Source organism: Diceros bicornis, chromosome 24 (genome assembly GCF_020826845.1).
Source record: "Diceros bicornis minor isolate mBicDic1 chromosome 24, mDicBic1.mat.cur, whole genome shotgun sequence".
Classification (NCBI taxonomy): domain Eukaryota; kingdom Metazoa; phylum Chordata; class Mammalia; order Perissodactyla; family Rhinocerotidae; genus Diceros; species Diceros bicornis.
The window spans coordinates 24,466,956-24,493,117 of NC_080763.1; the positions used below are offsets into that span (position 1 = coordinate 24,466,956).

The window sequence follows — 26,162 nt, forward strand, 5'->3', positions numbered from 1 at the left end:
ATAATAGAAGCTCCCTCATAGGGTTGTTGCAATCCCTAAGTGAGATAATAGACATACAATGCTGAGAGCAGGGGCCAGCACCAGGTAACAGCTGGTCAGTGGATGTGAACTTCTGCTTATACTTGTGTCTACATGATTCAGGGGGGTCATCATGTTGGCCAGGAAGGGGGACAGCTCCTTATCCAGCCCTGGGCTCAACTAGAGGACTCAGTCTGCACAGGTACGTGTATTCCAGTGATTCTCAGTCTTTTCTGTATTCCTGGCACACTTATGAATACTTACATTTTGGCCTGCCCATGTTAAGGGATCAAACAGGGTTGAACAGTGGTTAATACAAAGGCTATGTATTTATGACAGTATTACACTTTACATTGGTGGACTAGTGGTTAAGATTCGGCGCTCTCCCCACCGCAGCCCAAGTTTGATTCCCAGTCGGGGAACCACCCCACCCGTCTGTCGGTTGTCATACTGTGGCAGCTGTGTGTTGCTGTGAAGCTTAAAAAGCTGTGCCGCTGGTATTTCTGTTAGCAGCAGGGTCACCCAGGGTGGACAGGTTTCAGCAGAGCTTCCAGACTAAGACAGACTAGGAAGAAGGACCTGGCCACCCACTTCTGAAAAAATTGGCCATGAACACCCTGTGAATAGCAGCGGAGCATTGTCTGACACAGCGCTAAAAGGTGAGAGGGTGGCGCCAAAAGACTGGGCAGGGTTCCACTCTGCTGTACACAGGGTCACTAGGAGTGGGAATCGACTTGACAGCACTAACAACAAAACATTTTACATATGAGAATTATTAATGCTTTTGTAAATTCAGAAAATATGAATAAGATGATACAATCTAATAATCCCGGATAGTAATTATAAGTTGATTAGTATTTTAATGTGCTTTCTGTGTCGCCTTTTAGATATTTTGTTAATATAGGAACAAAGGAATGATGCGACCCCTATTTCAAGTTCAAGTCTCTTTTTTTCCCCATTTGGTGTTTGTAAGACTTAAGCATCCTAATTTAAAAAGTAATTGCCCATTGTATCAGTGAAAATTGCTTTCTGCTGCGAGTGACAGGGAACCTGACTGTTAGTGGCTTAAGCATCAATAAATGAGGTTGATTCCCCACCTCACAAGAAACCTGGTGATGGGTAGTTGCTGGCACAGGCTTCTCAGCCATGGTGTCAAGGGCTCGGGCTCTTTCTCTTTCTTCTCTGGTGTTCTTTGGTGTCCTCACATGGCTGCCTCATGGTTGCAAGGTGGTTGCCACAGCTCTAGGCTTCACCTTCCAGGTCAGAGCAGGAGAAAGGCAGAAAGAGCTGCACCAAACATGTCTGTCCCTTTTATCAGAAAAGCAAGACCATTCCCAGAAGCCCCCACTGTGGACTTCCTCTTACATCCCTTGGCCAGAACCATGTCGCATGACCAGTGCTAACTACCAGGGAAACTGTGACAGTCGGGGACAGGATTGCTGGGACTGGCTAGGGCACGTTGTCTCCACAAACAAAACCTGGGTTCTGTTAGCATAGAAGAGGAGGAATGGAATGAAAATTGGGTAGACAACTAATAACGTCTGCCAGACCCACGTAGAATTGGGTGATTGCTTCTAAAGAGTTCCTGATACGGCGTCTTGCTGGAGCACTCAGGATGAGAACCCGGTCCATACCATTATCTCTTGGAGAGGGACTTCTTGTTTACTAAAATTATGAACAGCATACTGAAGAAAATATAGAAACACACTGGCAGATAATAAGTATAAACGTAGTTGACCAAAGCCTGTTTAGGCAGAGTGCAGAGGAATTCAGACCTCTGTCCACTGTCTCTGCCCTTGAGGAGCTGGCCCTTCTCAGTTCAGAGCAGATCACATCAATAAAGACAAATGTATATAAGGCAGGGAGGTGACTGGCCTGAAAACACTTTACAAATATAGAAAATAAAGGGTACTTGGCCGTGGAAGGAGGATGCCCCGGGATGTTCAAGTCCATAAACGGTTGTCTTATGGAAGGGGGCTAGTCTTGCTGGATAGGACAGAGGGTAGGAAGTGATCTGGAGACAGAAGTTAGCTCAATACAAGGGGAAACTTTCATGAGGAATGGACTGCCTCGAGGGAGTGAATTTCTAGAGGCTGGAGGGACAAATGGAAGCTGGGAAAGGACCCAACCCTGAGATTCTTTTGTTTCCTGAGTCTGAAGGGCTTCATTTTAATGGGCCACACCATTTACTTGGCTGCCTACCATGGTCTGGGAGCTGAGCGTGGGCTACAAAGATGAATGAAGTCCTTGCCCAGGAGGTGCCCACAGTCCCCCAGGGAGATGGGCGTGTGGGGTACCGTGAAGAGCTGTTTTGGCTGTGGTTGCTGTAACAGCGAAGGAGCAAGGGAAGCCCAAGGAGGGCGTGGCCAGTGCTGCGGGGGGAGGGGAGTCTGGAAGGGCTTCTCAGCGGAGGCAATATTGATCTGGGCCTTCAAGGGAGCATCCAGGATATGAATTGCCTCTGGGAATAGTGTGGGCAAGAGGAATAGGCCACTTCGCTTGGGTGGGGGCCCATCTGCCACATCCCCAGGCCGTGGGAAGGGGCTCCTTGGGTTGGGAAGCACGGGTCTGTGCCACAGGCCCCCTCTACCCTCAGTGATCATTAAGGAGGCCTGACTGTGGGACAGTGTATAGGGGGAGGGAGAGCTCAGAAAATGGAGCTGACCTGGGCCCCGTCCTCTGAGAACCCACTGAATTGCTGAACTGATGGGAATAAAGGGAAGTAAGCATGGGGTGGCATGTGAGGTGCCCGGTGAATGCTGACGCAGGGAGCAGCCACAGAGCGGTGGGAGTGACAGCCTCGCCCGGCCAGCTGGAACCACTTTCCAACTACCAAGCATTTTCCCACTGGTACGTCATTCGGTTGTCAGAAAAGCCACATGCGGTGAGCAGAGTTGGTATTGCCATTGCCTCCTCCCCGTACCTGATGATGAAACCAAGGCTGTGAGAGCCACCTTGGCCAAGGCCACATGACCCACAAGGGGCAGAGACAGGCCTGGGACCTTGATCACCAGATCCCATGGGCTGGAGTGATTTGGGGCCAGTGTATGGGGGATGGGACTTGGAAAAGCAGACTGGAAGCAAGGAGAGCAGACACATCTCACACCAGGCATCAGTTTGTGCGTAATCAACCCCAACAGGCTGCTTTTTTTTTTTTTAAACAGAATAACCTGATAATTGATAATTGATTGATTGGCACCATTGACCGTTCTGCTGTAAAGATCTGGAGGAGAAAAGTTAGAGGAGAGAGTGTCCTGTTGGGTGCTGGAGGTCGTATCCTGACATGGCTAGGAGCTGGGATGCTGGCTCTTTTATTGGGCAAATTACTAAATCTCTCTGAGCCTCAGTTTCTCTTATTTGTAGAATGGGGAGAATAGCACCTGCTTTGTATGCTGTGGATTAAATAGGGCGACACACACAGCAAGTCCTCTGTAAATGAGGCTGTTACCGTTATTAATGTGATTTGCCAGAGACTTGTACACAGTGCTGGGGAAGAGTAAGAATGATGATGGTGATGATGAAGACAACAATAGCTCCCATTTTCTCAGCACCCACCGTGCACTGGGTGCCGTGACAGACCTGGAGGACAGTCAGCAGCCCCTGGCCGGAGGGGCGCCTGGCAGGTAGGGGAAGCCCTGTGTGCTGTTGGAGCCCTGGAAGCAGCACCCAGCCTGGTGGGAGGGTGGGAGGCACATCCATTCCTGTATGCCTCAAGACTTTCTTGAACACCCACTAAGGGCCATGCCCTGTATCAGGACAGAGAACATTCCAGATGGACGCAGCAACAGAGGTGGCAACTGCCCATCTCCTTGCCTTGCTAAGGGATGGGCGCCTGTTTTTATTTTTTGTGGGGCAGTTCCCACTGCTCTGGGGTCAGGCAGGTGGGGTGGGAGGGGAGAGCTCATGAGACTGGCTTCTAGGAGAGAAGGTCAGTGAAGTGGGGAAGGGGCTCATCCCGGACTCCCCATCAGACCCTGGCGTATAGTAGGTGCTCAGGAAATGGGGGCCTCATCGTCCTTTATGAATGAAGCTTGGCATTTTCACTCGTGGTCTTGCCAGCTTTCTCAGGGGAAGCAGAGCTTGGTGGAGCCTGGCCCACCTTGGGTGTAGTAGGCAGAGGTGAGCTGCTTTGTGGCTGCGTCACAGGAGGGGGTTGGCAAAACTCTTCTAAGCAGGGAGCTTTTCCTCGAAAACCTTCAAGGGAAGAAGCATCCTTCCTGCCTTTGTGTACCTGCTCCTTCTGCCGTCACTGAGGGGCTGGGAGAGGGGAGGGGGGCAAATGAGGGCGGAAGTCCTGCCAGCACAGGTAGGTCTTGTGCTGGATGGGATTCTGCTCTCCCCTTCAAGGTCCAAGTAGTGATGGAAGTTGGTTAGGCACTGGGATGCTGTGGTGCAGCTCTTCTCAAACTCTCCTGTGGATACTAATCGCCTTGTTAAAATGCTGACCCTGATGGAGAGGGGGTATGGGGGAGCAGACCTGAGATTTTTGCATTCCTAACAAGCTCCCAGATGATGCTGATGCTGCTGCTGCTGCCCGTGGACCACACTCTGAGAAGGCAGCAGTCAGTACGTCACCTGCATTTACTCAGCACTCTATCACGTGCATGCTGCCCTGCCGTCTAGTAACTGCAACTCTGCCCGGGGCTTTCTCTGGCCAGCAGAGTCTGCTCAGCCTGGACCTGTGAGCTGCCAGTGACTGCCAGGAGAGGTGGCTCACTACCCCAAGGCCCTCATCCACAGCGGGTAGCAGAGGCGTGTTCTACACTGTCTCCCAGGGTCCTTGATGAGGTTGGGCATCAGTTGCCCATGGCAGTGACCTACTCAGGAACACACTCGTTCATCGACTTTCTTCCTGAGCTTGCCTCCCCAGTCAACTGCCTGCACACACATCCTTGTCTCAGGGTCGGCTCCTGGAGAACCCACCTACAGATGTGGTCAGTTGCAACCCATTCTGACCCTCAAGGCAGAAGGGGAGTTTATTGGAAGCCTATCAAGAGGTTCAAGGAGCACACTTAGAAGCCGGACAAGGACCAGGAAGCCCCAAGAGCCCGGCACAGGAGATGCGGTCACCAGGAATCTGGCCCAGGGCTGCCCACACCCCTGCTGCTCGGGGCACTACTGCTGCCCTGAGCACTCCTCACCCTCCCTCTGTCTTTGTGCCATTTGATCACAGGCTCCAACTGGCTGTGCCTGGGTCACCAGTTCATGCTTCGACCCCCAGAGGGTGGAGAGGAGGAGGACCTGGACCACTTAGATATCAATAGTGGTGGGTGGGCATAGGACCCCAATGAGTTGACCCACAGTAGGGGAACTACCATTAAATAGAAAGCAGGGGTGGGATGCTGGGTAGACCCGCTCCTTGAAAAAAAAGTTCATCACAGCCGTATTCAGCGTCAAGTACAGAAGTGCCAAGATGTGCGTGAAAAGGTTGCTGCTGCTGAAAGTGCCGAGTGGTGACTGGCCTCAGAGGGACAGTCCCCTCCCCCTGGGCGGTCTGCTGGGTGCGGTCTGCTCACAGCATCCTCCTTGCCCTCTGGGGAGGAGGGTGTGGTCTGAGCCATCACTGGAAGCCCTTGGGGATGGCGTCGTCCGCATTCCTCAATCCAGATTCCTCCTTCCCAAGGGCAGTTAGCATTTAAAGGGACGGTCCTTGCCCATTCAGTAAACAAAGTAATTCTACTTGCAATTACTCTCGTCGCCCTAGGGAGACTTCCTCTTTTGTCCCAGGGACTTAAATTTAGTAGCTGTACGTCCTAACTAAGAAACAGCCAGAAAATCACCCCTGGCATGAATGGGATCTAAATCCTCGCCCCGCATAATGACTTGACTTGTTGACCTTTGATCAACAAAGGACCATATAGATGAGGACTGCATAGACGATGGTGGTCCTATAAGATTAGTACCATGTAGCCTGGGTGTGTAGGCTTTACCATCTAGGTTAGTGTAAGTACACTCTGTGATGTTCACACAAGGATGAAATTGCGTTTCTCAGAATGTAACCCGGTGGTTAAGCGGCGCACGACTGTATTCCTGCGTCTCTCTTGCCTCTCTCCAAGAAAGGGCTGGACTGATAGGAGCGGCTTGCACCATCTTGTGCTAGGAGGATGGGAGAAGCAAAGGACGGGCAGGAGGAATCCCAGAGGGAAGTGCCCGACAGGGCCCTGAAGATCGCTGACTGGGGCTCTGTGAGGTGATGCTGTTGGCCTTTGGGGAAGGAACAGGAAGTTGAACGTGGCCTGTCGCCTCAGAGGCTGAGGGGGTCACTGCGAGCTGTCTTCCTCTCGGGACCGGCTCTGTCTCTGACTTCTTATGTGTTTTAGTCAAGGCCCGTTTCATGGTAAGGAAAGGAGAGCTCTGCTCTCTGCCTAAGTTCATATTTTGGAGCTGACTTGATGGGTCCCATCCATCTTTTCAGGTTGGACCACACGTGTAGGTGGTCATCTGAGCTTGAGTGCCTTTGGCTGAGGAGCCTATTTGAGGTCTTGCCCACCCTGCCTGCTGGTGGGAGTGTCAAATGGTACCCACATGTCTGTGTAGACAGCAGGAGCTGGGGTTGGGGCAAGTTTCTTGAAGGCGGTATGGACCCAGAGACAGGAACAGATCTTTCTAGGATAGGGCCTCACTCCTGGAAGTGGGTGTCCGTGTGGAGTAGCCACAACTGCGTCTGCACCTGCTATCAAGATACTTCTAGGCATTGATTTGCCAGGTGTGGCTTGACCACCTGCATGCACCCCATCTCGTGGGGACTTTGTGTAGAAAGACAGACTCCAGAACCCCATCCTGGAATCTCTGAAGGTGAGAAATTGACATTTGTAACTAGCACCATCCCCCCCAGTCTTCTTACGTGAAAAGTTTGGAAATCCTTCTTTTAGCTCTTCTGAGGTGCCTGCTAATGGCAGAGATTCCTTCTTTTTCTTGGCAAACTAACTCAAACCTCCCTGGATTCACAGCAGATCTAAAATAACGTGTCTTCTTTCCCCAACACTTGGAGGAGTGCTCTTGTGGTGCTTTCTCTTTTGGGGACAGAAAGACTCAAGGACGGAAGGTTGCTTAGGAGGATTTCAGGAGGATGCTGAATCCAAGAGGCAGGACCAGGCCTGGGGCAAGTGGGATGGGCCATTGTTGTTAGACAATTGTTTTAGGATTGTCTGACCTCTTGGCCTGAGGCTGGTAATGAGGCAGCTGTAAAAGGCCATCTGGGTGTGGCCCTGAAGGATTTAGCCAGTTTTGAAATTCCAAAGTCAGTGCTACCACCCCCGTGCCGTGCGTGCCGTTAAACAGCTCTTGAGACCTTCTCCCTTTCCCCTTCGGCAGGTGTGCGCCTAGACCGAGTGCGTGGAGGCCGGCAGAAATATAAGCGACGGCTGGACTCCGAGAGCAGCCCCTACCTGAGCTTACAGATTTCTCCACCTGCTAAAAAGCCGTGTGAGTGCCAGGGTAGTCCGGGCCCCTTTTGTCAGCATTTGTAGCCAGAACATCTGGCCATCTTTGGGGAAATGCGATCTTCCCACCGCTGGGTCATGGGACAGTGTAGATCTTGGGGAAGTGACATCTGTGCCTGGCGTTGTTGTCAGATACTTCGTTCAGAAGGCCTTTCTGTATGGGATGTCAGAATGTGGCTCCACACGAAGCATGGTCCTAAGGCGGCATGGGCCCCCGCATCCAGAACATGCGCCCCTCACCTCCCACCGGAAGCAGGTTCCTCTGGGGAGAATTCACCAGGCAACTTCCCTTGGAGGGATGTTCCTCAACAGCCCAAGTCACTACTACCAGCAACTTTGTGGAGTCAGAAAGGGAGGGGAGATGGCAGCCATGTGTGACCTTCCTGGGGCTCCTCAGAACCCGACTTTTCTTCCTGAGCCATCCCAGGCTCCACCCCGGCCCCTTTCCTCTGTTCCCAGGCGTTTACATTCTCCCTTTGGTCTTCGCAGTGACCAAGATTGTCTCCTACCTGCTGGTGGCTGAGCCGGACAAACTCTACGCCATGCCTCCCCCTGGCATGCCTGAGGGCGACATCAAGGCCCTGACCACTCTCTGTGACCTGGCCGACAGGGAGCTCGTGGTCATCATTGGCTGGGCCAAGCACATCCCAGGTGAGTCACGTGTGACCAGGGGGCCAGTGTGCAGCTAGGGACTCTCAGGGGTGCTGGTGTGTTGATGCGTGGCAGCGCGGGACCCAGGGGCCCTGTGGAATCCTGTTCTCTGGGCTCCTTTTGTCTGCTGGGGGGGTTGGAGGGGAGCTGGAGTTTGGAAGGTCCTGTAATGTTCCTGAACTGCTGGGGGCTCTTCAGAACCAGTTATCATTCTAAAGGGGCTATGATTGTGTCCACAATGGATCATATTCAAAGAACAGGTGCTTTGATTCCTTAAAGGCCGCAGAGTAGTGTTTTCTTGTAGGCCTTATTGGAAATATGCTGGAATACAATGCAGAAAAGGATTGGCTCTCTTGCTTCCTATTAGAGGCAGGGGGACTGGAGCAGTGAAGAGCATGGGCTTGGGATCAGATTGGGATTCAAGTTCTGGGTCTGCAATTTACTAGCAGCACAACCGTGGGCGGGTCACCCTACCTCTCTGTAAATGGAATAACAGCAGTGCCTCTTTCCTGGGCTTTGATGGGAGGACGAAACGTGAGCATGCGTGTGAAGCGTTTGGCACATGCGAACATCAGTTGCATGCTCACTACTGCCGCTTGCCTGATTTTAACAGAGGCCTGTCTCTTAATCTGGATTCTATGATTTTTTGTGTGTGTGTGTGAAGAAGATTAGCCCTGAGCTAATATCCAATGCCAATCCTCTTCTTTTTTTTCTGAGGAAGATTGGCCCTGGGCTAACATCGTGCCCATTTTTCTCTACTTTATATGGGATGCCGCCACAGAGTGGCTTGACAAGCGGTGCATTGGTGCGCACCCAGGATCCAAACCTGTGAACCCTGGGCTGCCGAAGCGGAGTGCACACACTTAACTGCTACACCACCAGACTGGCCCCTGGATTCTGTATTTTTTTTTTTATTGTGAATTTTTGTTCTACATTATTGTTTGCCAGTCACCATATAAGTGCATCCCTCCACCCCTTGTGCCCACCCCCTACCCCCCCAGCCCCTGGTAACCACCAAACAGTTCTATCTGTCCGTGTGTTAGTTTGTCTTCCACATATGAGTGAAATTATGCACTGTTTGTCTTTCTCTTTCTGGCTTATTTCACTTAACATAATACCCTCCAGGTCCATCCATGTTGTTGCAAATGGGACGATTTTGTCTTTTTTATGGCTGAGTAGTATTCCATGGTGTATATATACCACATCTTCTTTATCCAATCATCAGTCGAGGGACACTTGGGTTGCTTCCATGTCTTAGCTATAGTCAATAATGCTGCGATGAACATAGGGGTCCACAGGCCTCTTTGGATTGTTGATTTCAGGTTCATTGTGTAGATACCCAGTAGTGGGAATAGCTGGATCATAAGGTATTTCTATTTTTAATTTTTTGAGGAATCTCCATACTGTTTTCCATAGAGGCTGCACCAGTTTGCATTCCCACCAGCAGTGGATTAGGGTTCCCATTTCTCCACAGCCTCTCTAGCATTCGTTGCTTTTTGTCTTGGTGATTATAGCCATTCTAACGGGTGTCAGGTGATATCTTAGTGTGGTTTTGATTTGCATTTCCCTGATGAGTAGTGATGTTGAGCAACTTTTCATGTTGGATTCTATAATTTTTAAGATCATTTCTAGCATGGAAAGTATGTGTAATGAACGTGTTTCAGGCGGTATGGACTTCTCTTCGTTGCATGTGGCCCGCAGCCCCTCTTTCAGCTTTTCTCGTTCTGGATACACGGTGGGCGCTGATTTTTAATTTTATTTGTGTAGACACCGACACCCACATATTCTGCATGACACACACGATGGGGCCCTTTCTAAAGTGTGTGCAGTTTATTCCTTGAAGGTCTAACAGCTTGGCTCGTAGTGTGGTGGAGACATCCTGTTCTCCTCTGGCAGTGGTCCACCATGGACTTGTATTCTTGCTAGCTCAGTGACATGGGGCGGTTTATCTTCCTGTCTGTAGATCCTTTCTGTGTTTGTCACCGGCTCTGAAAGATGTACACGGTGTGCGTGGTTATGTAGCACAGTTGTCCTGGACTTTAGATGCCAAGGCCCACAGTTGATTGGGATAAGTCAGAAGGCCCTTACATAAGACGTTGTGTGCACACCTTACAGAAGGAACCTTCCCGGGCACAAGGGCTGGGAGGTGGTGCTGGTGTTCCTTAGCTGGCAGGACAACTAGAATTCCTTCCACAGGGCCTCTCTGGTGGCCCTGGCATTCTGCCTCAGGGGTGGGCTCACCGGGATCTGAGCTGGAGCGCCCTTACTAAGGAGCTCAGCCTCTCGGGATTACACACTCAGTAGTTTTTGAATCTGCCCTGTGCTGGTTCAGCACAGATGTGGGGTCAGGCCACTGCTTAAGGCAACTCAGCCTGGATTGCTCCACTAACCCAGGGCCAAATCGGGCACAGCTCACCTTGTCCCTCACACCCTGCCCCCGCTCCCATCACACGCTCCTCTTCCTGGTGGATAGACTGCATCCTAGCAGTGGCTCAGGAGTGGCTCCTGGCGGTCCCCTGGGTCACTGCTTCCTTCTCCTACCACCTCATCCCTTGATACCTTCAAGGGGGTATGGAACCAGAAGGCACTGTCTCCCCTGCACCCATTTCTCTCCATGCCTTCCCACCTCCCAGCTCCATCTCCCGTCTGTGCCCAACCAAGGGGGCAGTGGGCAGAGCCGATGGTTGTTAAGGGCACAGACTTTGGATTCAGACAGATCTAGGCTCTGTCTTGACTGGCCTTGTGTAAGATATTTCATTTTTCTGAGCTTCAGTGTCCTCGCCTGTGAAATGGGAATCATAGAGCCCCCTCCCCCGGATGCCAGAGGATATGACTCGCTTAGCCCAGCCCCCACACAAAGTGTGTGTTTGATAAATGGTGGAGACTGTGACCGTGGTTGTCGTTGTTCCTAATAGTATTAAAAGCCTCCTTTCACATCATCATTTTTCCTCGTCCAAAGCTGAATTCTTTTTGATTAAAAAATAAAATAAACATAGGGGCTCATTTGTCTGTCTCAAACGCTAATTTGCCTATTTTGCATAAATCTGCATGCTGAATTATTTGGGGCTGACCTTCTAGTGTTTAAGGTAAAATTAATTACTAAAGTCTCCTGCCACTGCATGTAAACCTCCTATTAAGGGTGACGACACATCAAGTGTCTGATATATTTAAACTAATTGACTTAATCCCATCTCAGATTAGATGGAAAACGCCTCTGAAGACCTGCTCACTAGCCCTTAGAGAAAGAGAGAGAGGTTGAAAAGGGAGAATGCAAGCCAGGGCCCCACCCTGGGACTTGTGTCAGCTCCTGTGCTGGTTCCTGGACAGACAGCTGGTTCCTGGACAGACAGGGGACCGGCTCCTTAACAGCGCTCAAGTTAGAGCTCTGGAGAGGAGCCTAAGCTGCTGTCCTTATGCACAGGAAACTGCATCTCATGCCTCAGCGTCCTCCTCCAGCCTCTAGTCCAGAGCCTGGCACACAGACGGTGCTTCATACTTGCCTGTGCATGCATTTATTGAGCATTCACTGTATGTAAGGTCTCTTGCTAGGAGTTGTGGCTGATACAAAGAATTAGATTAATTTCTGCCCCAAGGATCTCATTTGGGAATAAGATGAATAATTTAAAAAAAAAAAACTTTTTCCTGGAAAATTTCAAACTAAGGTAGACCAAATAGTATGATGAACCTCCGTGTATCCATTACCCTGCTTCAGCAGCTACCACCCACGGCCAGTCTGGTTTCATCTCTGCCACCAACTTCCCACCTCCCGTTGTTCATATGTGATAAGGCAGATACCTAGAATGCAGCGAGAAGAGCCACAGGGCGCAGTTCAGAGGCAGGAGGGATGCCGTGGCTGCGAGGGGAGAGAGCAGAACCAGAGTTAGGCCTTCGGGACTGATGGGCAGTGCCATGGAGGAAAAGTCCAGAAGGGCGTTAGATGCTGTGAACACAGGTTTTCATGCTGCGACATGTGACGTATTCATGCGGGCCCTGAACGAACATATTGGCCAGAAGGAAGGATCATTGGAGCACAAACTCATTCCCAGCAACCTCTGCCTTTTACCTGTATTTTGAACACACACTTTCACAGGGTGAGTTCCATGGGGGAACTTGGGGCCGACTGTGGTTTCCTCAGAATAGCAGCCACTCCTTTGTTTGAGTCGCCTGAAGTTGCCCTACCCCAAATGCAGGCTTTTACCTTGAGTTGATTTTCCAAGGATTGGCTTGCCCAGAGGACGCGCCCATGTCTTGAGCGTGCCTACCTCTTGTTCCCAGTGAGCAAGAGATTAAAACAAGAGGCAGTGGGGGTCACTTGATGGATTGCAGCCTCCAGATGTTATTAGCCCGTTATCCTCCCACTCGGGCAGCCTCCAGTCTGCCCCAGCCAGGAGAGCCTCCTCGGGCCAGCCCATGGGAGTCATCGCCGGCCCTGCCCAGCCCAGGCTGACATGAGCCCAGCCTCTGCAGGGGACCCCCCAGACGCCTCTTCAAGGAGGGTCCCTCAGCAGCCCTGCTCCCAGGTAGCCACCGTCTGGCTCACGCTGGGGAGAGAAGAACGCCAGCGGCCGATGAAATATGGGCTGCCGAGTGACAGCAGCTGTGTCTGGAGTGGCCTCAGATCCTATAATTACATCTCCCTTTATTACCTCTGCTAATGGCCCTCCAGGTCGACAGAAACGATAATAAATTAACAGATTATGAACTCCACTTGCCACAAATTATGTGCTCTTTTTTTTTTTTTTTTTTTTTAAATTCTAGGAGCTCGTGCTGTCAAATCACTGGGGGATGGGGGCTTGGGAAGAGCCTGAATGTTATTAGATCAGTTGGTGCAGATAAAGCAACTTCCCAGGGCAGCAGAGCTCAAGGTGGGAGACCTGCGGAGAGAGGGGCCCCGGGCAGCCAGCTTGGGCAAGGCCGAACCTCAAGGGGGCAGTGCACTCCAGGGGCACGGGCCACACTCAGCCTCTCCCGCACCAGCCCCCTCTGTCCCAGAATCACCAATTACTGGGCTGGAGGAGGAGACCCAGCCGGGCACAGAAAAGCGGAAGGGAAGGATGTTTTGCTGAAGGGCAGGGAGGAGTACTTGAGCCCCTTTGTTTGGGTTTAAATAGAAGAAAGAATACGTGCTTCTAGTAAAGATGTCAGATGTGACAGAGGGGTGGAAATGATGTGTTCCAAATCCCTCATCTTTCCTACGCGTCCTTCTGGGAATGTCCTGTACATGTACAACGTGTGTGTGTGTGTGTGTGGGTGTGTTCTCCCTCCCACCATGGGATCATACTGTAACACTGCTGGACACCCTGCCTTAACACTGCTGGACACCCTGCCTTTTTATATAATCATATAAAATAGTAGCACTCACCATGTGCTAAGCAGTGTTTTAAGTGTTCCGCACGTTAGCTCATTTAATCCAAACAAACCCCGTGAGGAAAGTACTATTATTATTCCCATTTTACACGTGGGGAAACTGAGGCACAGAGAGGTAGACTTGCCCAGGGTCGTGCACAGCCAGTGGTCAGCAGAGCTAGGATGCTAACAGATCTTCTGGCTCTGATGTCTGCCCTTAATGGTTAGTTCCTCCTTAAGCTCTTGGGTGTCTTTCCACATCTGCTTAAACAATTCTCCCATGTTCTTTCTAGCGGCTCCTAATGTGCCATTCATTTAAATAATAATTACATTTATTATATTTGTATAATAATTACATGTACTAGATTAGTTACATTTAGGCTGTTTCCTGCTTTGGTTCATTACAAACTGATCTAACAAAACACCCTTTTCACATTTATTTTTGTGTATTTATGCATACTTTTCTTTCTAGGAGAAATTCCTAGTGGTGGAATTGCTAGGTTGAAGGGAACATACCTATTATTTTATGTGTGAATTAATTTATTTTTGGACATTTTAAACATGGACAGGTTCAAAAGCCAAAACAAGACAAAAATGTGTACGCAGACGTGTCACCTCCTGTCCCCTCCCCCTCCTTCCTCCTAGAGGTAGCAGTTTTCATTTCTCATTTTTCCTTCTAGTGTTTCTATTTTCAAACGTTAGAAGATATTTGCACTTTTTCAAATATTAGAAAATATCAAATATTTCCCCCCTTCCTTACACAAAACAAAGCAGCTTGTGTACACTATCCAGCGCTCTGCAGTGCGTGTTTGGATTTTCTTTTGTTTTTCCCCAAAGCCCCAGTAGATAGTTGTATGTCATAGCTGCACATCCTTCTAGTTGCTGTATGTGGGACGTGGCCTCAGCGTGGCCGGAGAAGCGGTGCGTCGGTGCAGCCCGGGATCCAAACCCGGGCCGCCAGTAGCGGAGCACGCGCACTTAACCGCGAAGCCACAGGGCCGGCCCATATGTTTGGATTTTCAAAGCTGTTTCCAGCTCCTTTTGAAGATGCTCAAGGAAGAAGAGAGAAGTCAGGGGCTGAGTCCACCAGCCTAGCAGAGAGGTTTGGACACAGGCCTTAGAGGTACATCTTCCAGTGGTGGCACAAAACTCTCCAAGTCGCTGTCTCCCTCCCTCCTGCCACCTGCCCTTCTCCCTAGAAGGCAGGCCTGGCTCTGACCATACACACAGGCAAAGGCTGCTAAATCTGACTCGTGTCTAAAGGACAACGAGGGTTAACCAAGTTCTTTTGGCACGTTTTCTTGTCACCTAGGAGTCGAGGCCCAGTGGCATTTGTCATTCTCTGCTCTGTGCCAGGAATGTTGGTTGGGCATCTTCTTTGCACCAGGCCCGGTGCTCAGCAGTGGAGGTGGGAAGATGACGGTGGCCGTGCTCCCAGGGAGCTCGACACAGCACGGCGCCGTGGCAGCGCATGCAGATGCACGGCCACGTGTGCTGTCAGGTGCCCTCGCCGCCCCCTCCAAGCTCAGCCCCCAAGTCTCCTCTTCTCCAGGTCGTCGTGGCCTCTCATTGGGACCAAATAGCCCCGTTGCGTGCTCTCAGAGCCCTCTGTCTTGCCGTAGCTCTTAACAGTCATGACTTCATGGTGACATGTGGTACTTGGGGTGCATCTCTCCCTCTGGACTGCAAGCTCTTGAAGGCAGGGGCTGGTTCTGGTGTGAGCTCGCCGTTCCGTCCCCAGTGCCTGCACAGGGCCTGGCACTTAGTAGGTGCTCAATAAATACGTGTGGAATGAGTGAAGGGGCAGAAGCACGCTGCTCTCGTTTTTCTAGTGGTCGTACCTGCGTGATTAGCCTCGCAGGGTCTTTTTTTTTATTATTTTATTTTTCCCCCCCAAAGCCCCAGTGGGTAGTTGTATGTCGTAGCTGTACATCCTTCTAGTTGCTGTATGTGGGACTCGGCCTCAGGATGAACGGAGAAGTGGTGCCTCAATGCGCACCCGGGATCCGAACCCGGGCCACCAGCATCGCAGCGCGCGCACTTAACCACCAAGCCACAGGGCCGGCCCCCTCGCAGGGTCTTTACTCCTTCGTTTCCAGAGGCCTAGCTCTTACCTCGCCCTCCCTCTCTGCCACCTTCCAATTCAATTGTCTATTAATTTCGCCCCGTCCACCTCCTACATCTTCCCTCCTCGTCTGTCTGCTTTCAGACTTCCTCATGCAGTCCTCCACTTCTCCACATACACCACCCTCATGTGCCAGCTGATTGGTATCTGTTAATTAATGTCGCCCAGGGCCTCTCCTGCTCAGAGACCCGATAAGGGAAATTGGATGTCCATTTCTATCTATCTTTTGTTGCCTCCCGGCTCTCCCCGCCACACAGGCAGCCACACACCCTCTCCCACGCCGGGATCTGGACAACAACCCACATGCACCTGACCCCTCTGTGCCACAGCCTCTCCCCTGAGAAGGCACGTCCATGCAGGCTTGCCCCATGTCAGTCAGTGTAATCACTCCAGCTCTTTGTCGGTCACCCACGGAGGCCAGCGGCCAGGTGGTGATCCAAGGCCTGGGTTGTACAGATCGGGCCGGCGAACTGCGATGCTCAGACTAAGAGGGTGCTCACGGGGAAAGGGCAGCCTGCCGAGTGAAGGGGGCGTCAGCCCCGGCAGTGCCCCCTAAAGTTGAACACTCCTGTGCTGGTTGGAAAATGGGAGGGACAGTGGATTTTAGAGACAAAGAACAGGAGATGAGGGTGAGATAGACTCCAGGGAAACCCAGAGCGAAGGGCCAGTCCAGAACCTCGCGACCACCCCAGGCCTCCAGTCCCTGGTGAGAAGAGTCATGCCAATAGCATGCTAATAACAACAACAACAACAGTAATAGTAACAACAACTACAACCGTCACCACCCCCCAGCTCAGGTTTGCTGAGCGCCGACTGTGTGCGGGAGTGGTGCTAAGTGCTTTCCACGCACCATCTCTTCATCCTTACAGCACCCGCATCACGACACTGCCTCTGCGTGGGGTTAGGTTCTAGGTCAGCTAATGAAGTACAGGGTCCTACGTAAGCAGAATTAGCCCTGGATCCCTTAATTTCAGTTGCCCGTGACACGTGGTGCTGATGGCTTTGTGGATGCTTTTCCTTCTTTCAGTGAATCTGACATGGTCAGTGTTGGAACCAGTCACTGAGTTTCTGGCTGAAGTTACCGTCTTGTTCTTAGTGACCAAGATAATTGAAAAGCAACATTCTTCCTCCCTCCTTGCCTCCCTCTCCCTCACTGCTTCCCTCCCTACTCTCTCCCTTTCTTTCTCCTTCATTCCTTCTTTTTTTTCCTCTCTCTCTGCAATCAAGTTGTTAATTGACTTTGCCTAAGTTAAGTGCATATATAATGCGATTCCAATCTATTATTCTCATTTTGCAGATGGAGACTTGCATCTCATCGTTAGTAATAGTAGTAAGAGCTCCACAAATGCGTTGTATGTTCTGTAATCATTGTCTCATTTAGACTTCATGGCGACTCTCGGAGGCAGGCACTATTGTTGTACCCATTTCAGAGATGAGGAAGCTGAGGTTTGGAGAGATTGCACAGCTTTCACAAGATCAGACTACAGCTAGTAAATGGGAGTCAGGATTCAAGCCCACGCAGTCTCCAGAGCACATTGGACAAGACAGCGTCACAATTCTGGAGCTGTCCCCACCCCCAATCTTATTCCACTGTGGAGTCAGCCTCCTTGCTAGCAGAGAGGGGAAACTCCCATGATTCCAAGCTCACATACAGGATACAGGACTGCTGGGTCATCGTTAGAGTGATGGCCGGGCAGCAGGGATCTGACCCCTGAGAGGACGGGCGGCCCTGTGAGAAAGTGCCCCTTGACCCTGGGGGCTCCCAAGCTCTTAGCAGCCCCGGGCTGTGCTCACTGGGGCCTTCTGAGGCTGGGAACAGCTGAGTCCTCATTCCTGGTTGGGCCCCTGGGTCTCTGGGATGCAGCTGAGCCTCTGGATCAGGTGTCACTTTAAAACACCAAAACCTCCCCTGGTGTGAGCAGAGAGGGGGGCCTGGAAACTCCCCAGATTGGAGGGGACCCTGTGCTGCCACCTACTGATTCTGCGATGAATTCAATAACTCCTTGAATTACAAATGCATTTAATCAGTCAAAAGCCTCTCCAGACATTTGAGAAATACCATAGAACTAACGATGATAATGATGATAACAACTGTCAACACTGACTGAGCTCTTGTTATGTAAGTCTTTTCCACGAATTCCATGTCTGACTCATTCACCAAGGGGAGGGCAGTGAGTCCAGCAGGTACAGAAAGAGGGGCAGGATCCAGAGGTGCCTGGGACCCCCTCCACCGCCCCCCACTACCCCCCCAGGGAAGCCCCTGGCCCAACGACCTGACCCCTGCTGCCCCCCTGCTCCCTCTTCCCGCAGGCTTCTCAAACCTCTCCTTGGGGGACCAGATGAGCCTGCTGCAGAGTGCCTGGATGGAGATCCTCATCCTGGGCATCGTTTACCGTTCGCTGCCCTATGACGACAAGCTGGTATATGCCGAGGACTACATCATGGACGAGGAGCACTCCCGCCTTGCGGGCCTGCTGGAGCTCTACCGGGCCATCCTGCAGCTGGTGCGCAGGTACAAAAAGCTCAAGGTGGAGAAGGAGGAGTTCGTGACGCTCAAGGCCCTGGCCCTGGCCAACTCAGGTAAGGGCGGATGTGGGGCCTGCTGTGGGGAGCTTCGAAAGGTCTTTGTGGGCCTGGGGAGCACAGCTCTGGGACCCGTGAGCGGAGCCACTGCAAGGGGCAGGATGATGTGAAGATGCTGAATCTGCTTGTTACCAAGATTGTGCAAAGAGTGGCCTGGAGTTAAAAATACGGCGATGCAGGCCAGCGGTGGTCAGGTATTTCCTAAACCCTTGATTTGCAGGGCACTGTGCTGAGCCCTGAGATCCAGACCAGCACACTGGCTAAAGACGCAGATTCTAGAGCCAGGTTGTTAAGAGTCAAATCCTGCTTCTACCCACTTGGGCAAGTTGCTTCACTCTGGGCCTCAGTTTCTTCATCAGCAAAATGGGAACAATACAGTCTCTATCCCACAAGACTGGAAGGGATGTGTTTATATGTGATTATATTAGCTTACAACATGCCTGGCATGTATCAAGTGCACGACTTGTTAAATGAATTAGCTATGAACTTATTTAATCCTTACAAACAATCCTGTGAGCAAAGTTCTTACTATTTTAACCCCATTTTACAGATGTGGAAACTGAGGCTTGGAAAGGTGAAGCAGATTGCCTGGGGTCACACAGAGCTAGGACTCAAACCAACGGCCTCTAATTCTAGAATCAACTCTAGCTTATACTGACTTCTTGAATCTCCCAATCACATTGCTCAGGCACAAGAGAGAAAACCTTCCCAACTGAGTTATTTAGTCTGGCATTAAAAAGGAGGCCTCGCTCTGTTTCTTCAGTCCCGCCAACTTCTGGCCAGATTACCTGGGGAGAGGGGCTGGCACTGGTAATGCGGGTGAGTGAGCTTGAATGTACTCTGTGTCCACGCTTAGAGAGGGTCCACCCTGTGCAGGGTCCATGCTGGTGCCGGGATGGAGGGTGGGGAATGCGGAAGGAGGAGGAAGGTGGGGTCCCTCTCCTTAGGAGAGAGTCAGCCCACACACACGTAATTCTGCTGCGGGGCAGCCTGTGTAGAGTTCCCTGCTCAAGTTTGGGTCAGATGGATCCAAGGTCAAGTTTTAGCTCTGACACTGGTAGCAGAGTGACCTTGGGCAAGTTGGCAGCCTTCCTTCACTCTGTCCTTCTGTGTAAAGTGGGGACATCCCGGTACCTCCTCCCAGCACTTTTGTATTAAATGATCAGTTGAAGATAGAGGACTTAGCCCAGTGCCTGGCTTAGAGAAAATGTTCAATAAATATTAATTGTTATCATTATTATTAACATTAGAGGAAACAAAGTGTTGTTAGCATATGGAAGGGAGAGAGCTGCTTCCCAGATGGTGATGGTACAAACAGGGTAACCAGCCGGTTTGCTTGATACTGTCACGCTTTTACTGAAAGTCCCATGTCCCAGGAAACCTCAGTCCCTGGCAAACCAAGACAGTATGTCCCCCTAACAAGTGGCCTCATTGAGAATGCAGGGGGTGCTGTTGATGTGCTGCTCAGACCCCTTTATTGGGTTAGTGCACCCGTGCCCCAGCTGCTGAGTTTTGCTGCTAGCAGCTCACAGCTGCTCCCCCACCAGAGACCTACCCTCACCTGCCTTGGCTGGAGGGTTATATACCTTGACATCTTGAGCCAATGGCAGATTCACACAGGGGAACAAAAGGCTGGACTCCTGGTGAGGTGGGATCTGAGCTGTGCACCAAGGCTGCATCCTTCCCTTGCTTGCTCCCACCCTCGCTCTATCCTGCCTCCCTCTCTTCCTTTCTCCTGAAAGTATGCCCTCCATAAATCCCAGGTACCTGAACCCCTGCCTCAGGCTCTGCTCCCCGGAGAACCTAGCCTAATAAAGACAGTCCCTGAGTTACCACAGTTCAACTTACGATTTTCTGGCTTTATGATGGTGTGAAAGTGATATGCATTCAGTAGAAACCATAGCTTGAATTTTGAATTGTGCTCTTTTCCTGGGCCGGCAACATGTGGTACAATACTGTCTCGTGATGCTGGGCGGTGGCAGCGAGCCACAGCTCCCCGTCAGCCACGCGATCACGAGGGTAAATGGCTGATACACTTACAACCGTTCTGTTGTTCACTTTCAGTACAGTATTCAATAAATTACGTGAGATCATTGACACTTTATTATAAAATAGGCTCTGCGTAAGATGATTTTGCCCAACTTTGGTTAATGGAGGTGTTCTGAGCATGTTTAAGGTAGGCTCGGCTAAGCTATGATGTTCAGTAGGTTAGGTATATTAAATGCATTTTCAACTTATGATATTTTCAACTTAAATGGGTTTATCAGGACGTAACCCCATCGTAAGTTGAAGAAGATCTATTCAGAGAAGGAAGCATTTTTTTTTAGTTCAAATCCCTTTTATTAATAAACTATGCAAAATAATAATTAAAATTTTACATGCTTCTATAGAGACCATTTACACCTTAAGATTCCAAAATTGTAATGTATTCTTTGTCTGAGAATGCTAACGCTGTTGTGTTTTCTTAAGGTACAGTTTAGATTGACAGAATAATCGAGCAGATAGTACACAGCGTTCCACATACCATCCCACCCCCGCCCCCACCCCCTGTACACAGTTTCCCTATTATTAACATCTTGCATTAGTGTGGTAATTTGTTACAGTTAATGAGCCAATATTGATACATTATTATTAACAGAAGTCCATAGTTGCCATCAGGCTTTACTCTGTGTTGTACAGTCCTATAGGTTTGGACAAATGCGTAATGACAGATCTCCATCAGTACATATAACACAGTAATTTCGCCAGCCTCACGATGCCCTGTGCTCACCTGTTCACAGGGAAGCATCTTAACCAGCCACTGCAGGGGGGCTGGGGGTTTGGGTGGGCAGAGGAGGAGACGGGACACGGGGAAAGCAGACAGAGGAGAGCACAGCGAGAGGCAGCAAGGCGCTGGAGGGCACGTCCTCGATTTTGGACTCTCTTGACCACTTCAAACCAGACCTAGAGGTCGAGCCGGCCCCTGGCGGGAGAGGAGAGTGAAGAGCTGGCCTTGCAGCTCAACGCCAGGCTGCAGGGGCTCTCAGATGGCTCGTCAGCTCAGCTGGCTGCTCGCGCCTTGATCTCAACACATACAGACATGCACACATATACACACACGTGCATACACACATACACACGTGTATACACATATGCACACACTACCTGAGGACCGGCGGTGTATGGTAACATGAGCCCATCAGGAGCTTCAGCTAGCATCCAGCTTTGCCTGAGTTACACACTTTGTCATGTGAGACGAAGTTCCAGGAACATGGGCTTCTCGCTCCAGTGGCATTTACCAGTCCATCCTGCAGCTTATGTGCAGGTCCAGGAAGCTCAAGGTGGAGAAGGAGTTTGTGACACTCAAGGCCCTGCTGCATAGTGGAGCGATCAGCTCTGAGCAGGACACGGGGAAAGAACAGGCCTGTTTGGGCATTAGACTAGAAAAGCAGTTTGGGGTCAGACCAGAGGCTCCAGGGCTGTGAAAGGATTGGGTTGTAATAGGGTCAATATAGAGAACCATGAAGGTTGTAAAGTAGTAGCCCGTCCTCCACAGCAAGGTGGGAAAGTCACCCAGACGGGCACAGTTGGCTGGAGGAGAGACAGGGGCCAGGAGGTCATTGGAGTGGTCCTGGTGGCAGCCGCAAGGGCCACCGTGGGTGCCACTGCTGAGGTTGAGTGGACGGGACAAGACCACTCAGAGGTGGCTCAGGGCGCTGACACTAGGCAGAAGAGTGAAACACATCAGAGATAGGCTGTGGCCCCAAACCACAGCCCCTCAGGAGTCTGCTGGCTGTCTTTCACCCTGCGTCCTGGCCATCTCCAAGACTCCCTGACAGCAGAAAAAATTCATAGCCATTGATTTTGTAATTAACAGTTTATCAATGCCATCGATACAGACTTGCTGATGGATTGCAAAGAAATTAATCTTGCGATGTTATTTTATTTCATTTTTGGTCGAAGGCAGCTGCCAATTCAGGCCTCCTTGGGGGGTGGGGGGAGGAGAGAGGCAGCTGGCAGGAGGCAGGGAGTCTGCAGGGCCAAGTCCCAGCCTTACAGGGACCAGCGCATCTTGGGTGCCCGCTCTGTAAGCAGCTGAGATGTAGGAATGGAGTCATGCTTCATCTCCAACTGGCAAAGGAGTCCTCCCTGCCTTGGTAACAAGGAGCAGAAAAATGTGGAAGAGTCTTGAGTACGGGGCCAATAACACCCCAGCCCTCCAAGGGCACTCGCCCGCAGGCTGAGTCCTCACAATAATGATAATAATAGCATTTATTAAGTGTTTACTAAGTGCCTGGTAATGTGCTATTTCATTTAACCCTCACCACCCCCCTATGAGGTATGCGCTCTTATTTGCTTCATTGTACAGATGGGGAAGTAATCTCAGAGAGCCTAAGTAACTTGGCCAAAGTCACACAGCATCTGAGACTCCAGAGTCTTATCTACCTCATCCTACTGCTGTCCTCCCAAGAGAAAGAGGCAGGACCCTTGGAGGCATGGGCTGAGTTGAGTGGACGGGAGGGAGACACTGGGTCAGCCACTTGGTGCAGCTGCCCTTGGCAGTCTGGTATCTAAACCAACCCAGCATGCAAAGGAATTGCCCTGCTCTTTGGAGGAATTTAGAAAGCTCGCCCAGGCTTCCTTGGCGACCCACCCAGCACTTTGAGCTCACTTGACTCACACGCGCCCTTACCCTCCCCCCTTGGTGGGCGTGGGGCGCTACACTTCAGGGTGGTGGCTGAGGATCTTTCAGGAACGTCAGAAGAAGGTTGGGTATTTACCCCGTGGCCAGGAAGTGCGTTCCAGGAATATCCCTTTGCTTCAGCTCAGACCCAGCCGTAACCCAGCTGTCAGTGGGGGCCTCCCTGCCATGCTGGGATTTAGATAAATTTTGTTTGAATCCCCAATTCATGGCCTGAGTCCAAAGCCCTTCCAGGATTTTAGAGAACTCCCAACAGCATCCTCCATCACTGTGCCTATGCATCCAGCCATGCTCTCTCAGCTCCCCTACATCCCCCCCAACAGGGCACCCAGACACAGAGCTCAGCCCCTTTATCTGTGTCTCTATTCTGTAACCAGCATTTTGTGAGATGAGAGATTGTGCTGAAGACTTGAGCTGGTGCCTGGCAGCAGCAGCAGCAACACTAGTAGTGATGATGATGATGATGATGATGGTGGTGGTGGTGGGGATGGTGGTGATGGTGATGATGATGATGATGATGGTGATGGTGGTGATGATCATGGTGATGGTTATGATGGTAACGATGATGGTGACAGTGATGGTGATGATGATGATGGTGGTGGTGGTGATGATGGTGACGGTGGTGATACCACTAGCTGGGCACTTACTTTGTAATAAGTAGTTTTAAGCACTTGACTTGTATTAACTCCTTTAACCTCTTGAGGTAAGATATGGCTATTATCTCATTTCACAAATGGAGAAAATGAGGCACAGAGAAATTAAATAACTTGCTTAAAGTCACACAGCTAGCAAGTGAGGGACGCAGGATTCCAGCTCCACCGGTGTGGCTCGAGTCCACCTGGCACCTTCAGGGCAATGACAGGTCTGCTCATGTTCAAGCCTCTCAGGCTCTCCGCTGCCACCTGTTGGTGGTTTCTCAACAAGTGTCCTCCATAGATAGAGATCTCTCCCTGGGTCTGAGCCCCAGCTCTGTCATTGGTCTCTGTGACCTCAGACTGACAGCTTAACCGCTTAACCTCTCTGAGCCTCGGTTTCCCTCTCTATAAAGTGAGGATTTGTGAGGCTCCAAAGCAGAGTCCCAAGGGACTGGGGTGCCCACCCCCAGGGCAGCACTCTCCGGCCACGCCCACTGATGCTCACCCTTGTGCCCACAGATTCCATGTACATCGAGGATCTGGAGGCAGTCCAGAAGCTGCAGGACCTGCTGCACGAGGCGCTGCAGGACTACGAGCTGAGCCAGCGCCACGAGGAGCCACGGAGGACGGGCAAGCTGCTGCTGACGCTGCCCCTGCTGCGGCAGACGGCCGCCAAGGCCGTGCAGCACTTCTACAGCGTCAAACTGCAGGGCAAGGTGCCCATGCACAAACTCTTCCTGGAGATGCTGGAGGCCAAGGTCTGACGGCCCGCACGTGGACCGACTCCCGCCCGCGGACAGACACACAAATGGACAGAGCGACGCGGAGACCTCCACAGCCACCAGCCTCGCCCTGCGAGCCCTGTATCATGGCCATGAGCAGTCCCAGGGAAAGGGGTTTCTCGCCGCCCATCTGTGTGCAGAGTCCTGGGTGCCATGGGGCGGGGGAACGGGGATGGGAGGGCAGGGCGTGGGCTCATCTGTAACTGGCTTTTTCTTTGGTATGTTTTTCCTTCTCCATGGGCAGTGCTGAGGCCTGGCCAGAGCTGACTCCCCAAGACTGGAGACCACTGAGGAAGTACCCCTCTCCCCACCAAACCACCAGGATTGTGTACATTTCCTAACCCCACCCCCACCCTGTCCTCCCCACCAATGGCCTGGGTGGGCAGTGCTCAGCGCCCAGGACTCCTGCACACTCAGCTTGGGTGCCATCTGGAGGTTTTCGTTTACTAGAGGGCAGGCACTTTCTTCCCTACCTACTTGGATGTTCTTTGGAGCCCCTCAAGAGGCCCTACACCTTCCACAGTCCAGACGGCTCCCTCCCTCCATCCTTGTGCTCAGCTCAGCACACAGTCAGCTCCTAGCCAGGACTCACCATCAGGAGAGTAGCTGCCATGGCTCACGCATTTTCCTGGGCACCCTACTCGGTGCACTCCCAGCTGCCTGTCACACTGTTCCAGGGCCTGCCTGTCCTCCACCCCCAGGAGTCCCCCCTGCTACTTCCTGCCCCTACCTCAGAGCTCACTCAGACAGTGGGTTCAGCCAGCCGAGATGACATCAGGGCCCGTAGCTGGGGACGGTGCTGGCTCAGAGAAGAGCAGGGTGCACACAACACTCCCAGGAGCTCCCCCTTCTGCTTGCTCCTCCCCCTCCCCCGTCAGCCTTCAGGGCAGGTCCAGAGCAGGTGGGCCTATGGGAATTAGGAGCTGTGCAGGGGCCTGGCCTCACCCGAGGGCCCCCTGGGCACCCTGATTCTGGGCTGGCAGTCCTGGGAGGATTGGGGCAGGTTGGGGAGAGGCCCGAACCAACCTTTGCTGAGCACAGAAAGGCCCAGAAGCAGAGATCAGCAGGCAGGGGAACCCTGAAGATAAGGAGCTCAGCAGAGGTTGCCAGCCTGCCTGATCCCTCCTGGCTTCCAGAGGCAATGGACACCAGGACGCCTCCTCCCCTGCATAGCCAAGGGCCACAGAAGGGGGTGCTCCCACCACCCTTGGAATAAGGAGGCGTGATGTACCTCCCTGGGTGCACTGAGAGGGCCTGGCTCTCTGGTGGGGACCCCTTCTCCCCCCAGTCACGCTGGCTGCTATGTAGGGTGACCAGCCACCCCAGTTTGCCCAGGACTTCCCTGGTTTTAGCAGTGAAAGTCCTATATCCCAGGAAACCCTTCTGTCCCGGGCAAATGGGGACAGTTGGCCACCCAGTTTCTGTAGTAGCCGTGAAAGTCTGTTATACCCCTTCAGGGGGCAGCCCTGCACACCCCGAATGGTGCTCACAGGTTGGCTGAGGGCAGCTTAGAGACCTCTCGAGAGTGAAGGGGTGTCAAGTGTAATGGGAAATGCCCTTTCCAAGAAGCTGTCTTCCAAAGCGAGGATCAGAGCGAGCCCGCCTGGGACACTCTTCTGGGGGATCCACACCGATTCTAACCCAACCTCCCGTGACCTGGGGAGGCAGGTAGACCCGGCCACTGGGCACCAGCACCCCAGGAGGCCAGGGGCCCCCTCTCCCATGGCCTCGTGGCGTTTGCAAGGGAAGCAGCTGATGCTGGTTCCACCTCGCTGCCTATCCACCCCCGACACCGCTCCTCCTGAACTCCCTCTCTAGGACATGCCGAGGTCACCCCAGGCAGGAGGGTTGGCAGAGAGACAGCAGCTGCGGAGTGGGTCTCCGCTGTCCTCACATAGA

At 51.8% G+C, this 26,162-nt stretch overlaps 1 protein-coding gene across 1 annotated transcript in view; it reads left to right on the forward strand.

The window, feature by feature from the left end:
* Positions 1–24,455, forward strand: part of ESRRB (estrogen related receptor beta) — a 57,298-nt gene extending 32,843 nt beyond the window's left edge. The window contains exons 3-6 of the mRNA XM_058567421.1: positions 7,333–7,443; positions 7,950–8,111; positions 17,893–18,162; positions 24,001–24,455. Of these exons, the coding sequence (XP_058423404.1) occupies positions 7,333–7,443; positions 7,950–8,111; positions 17,893–18,162; positions 24,001–24,245 (788 nt within the window). The 3' untranslated portion in view covers positions 24,246–24,455. The remainder of the gene's footprint in view (positions 1–7,332; positions 7,444–7,949; positions 8,112–17,892; positions 18,163–24,000) is intronic.
* The last annotated feature ends 1,707 nt before the right edge of the window (positions 24,456–26,162 follow it).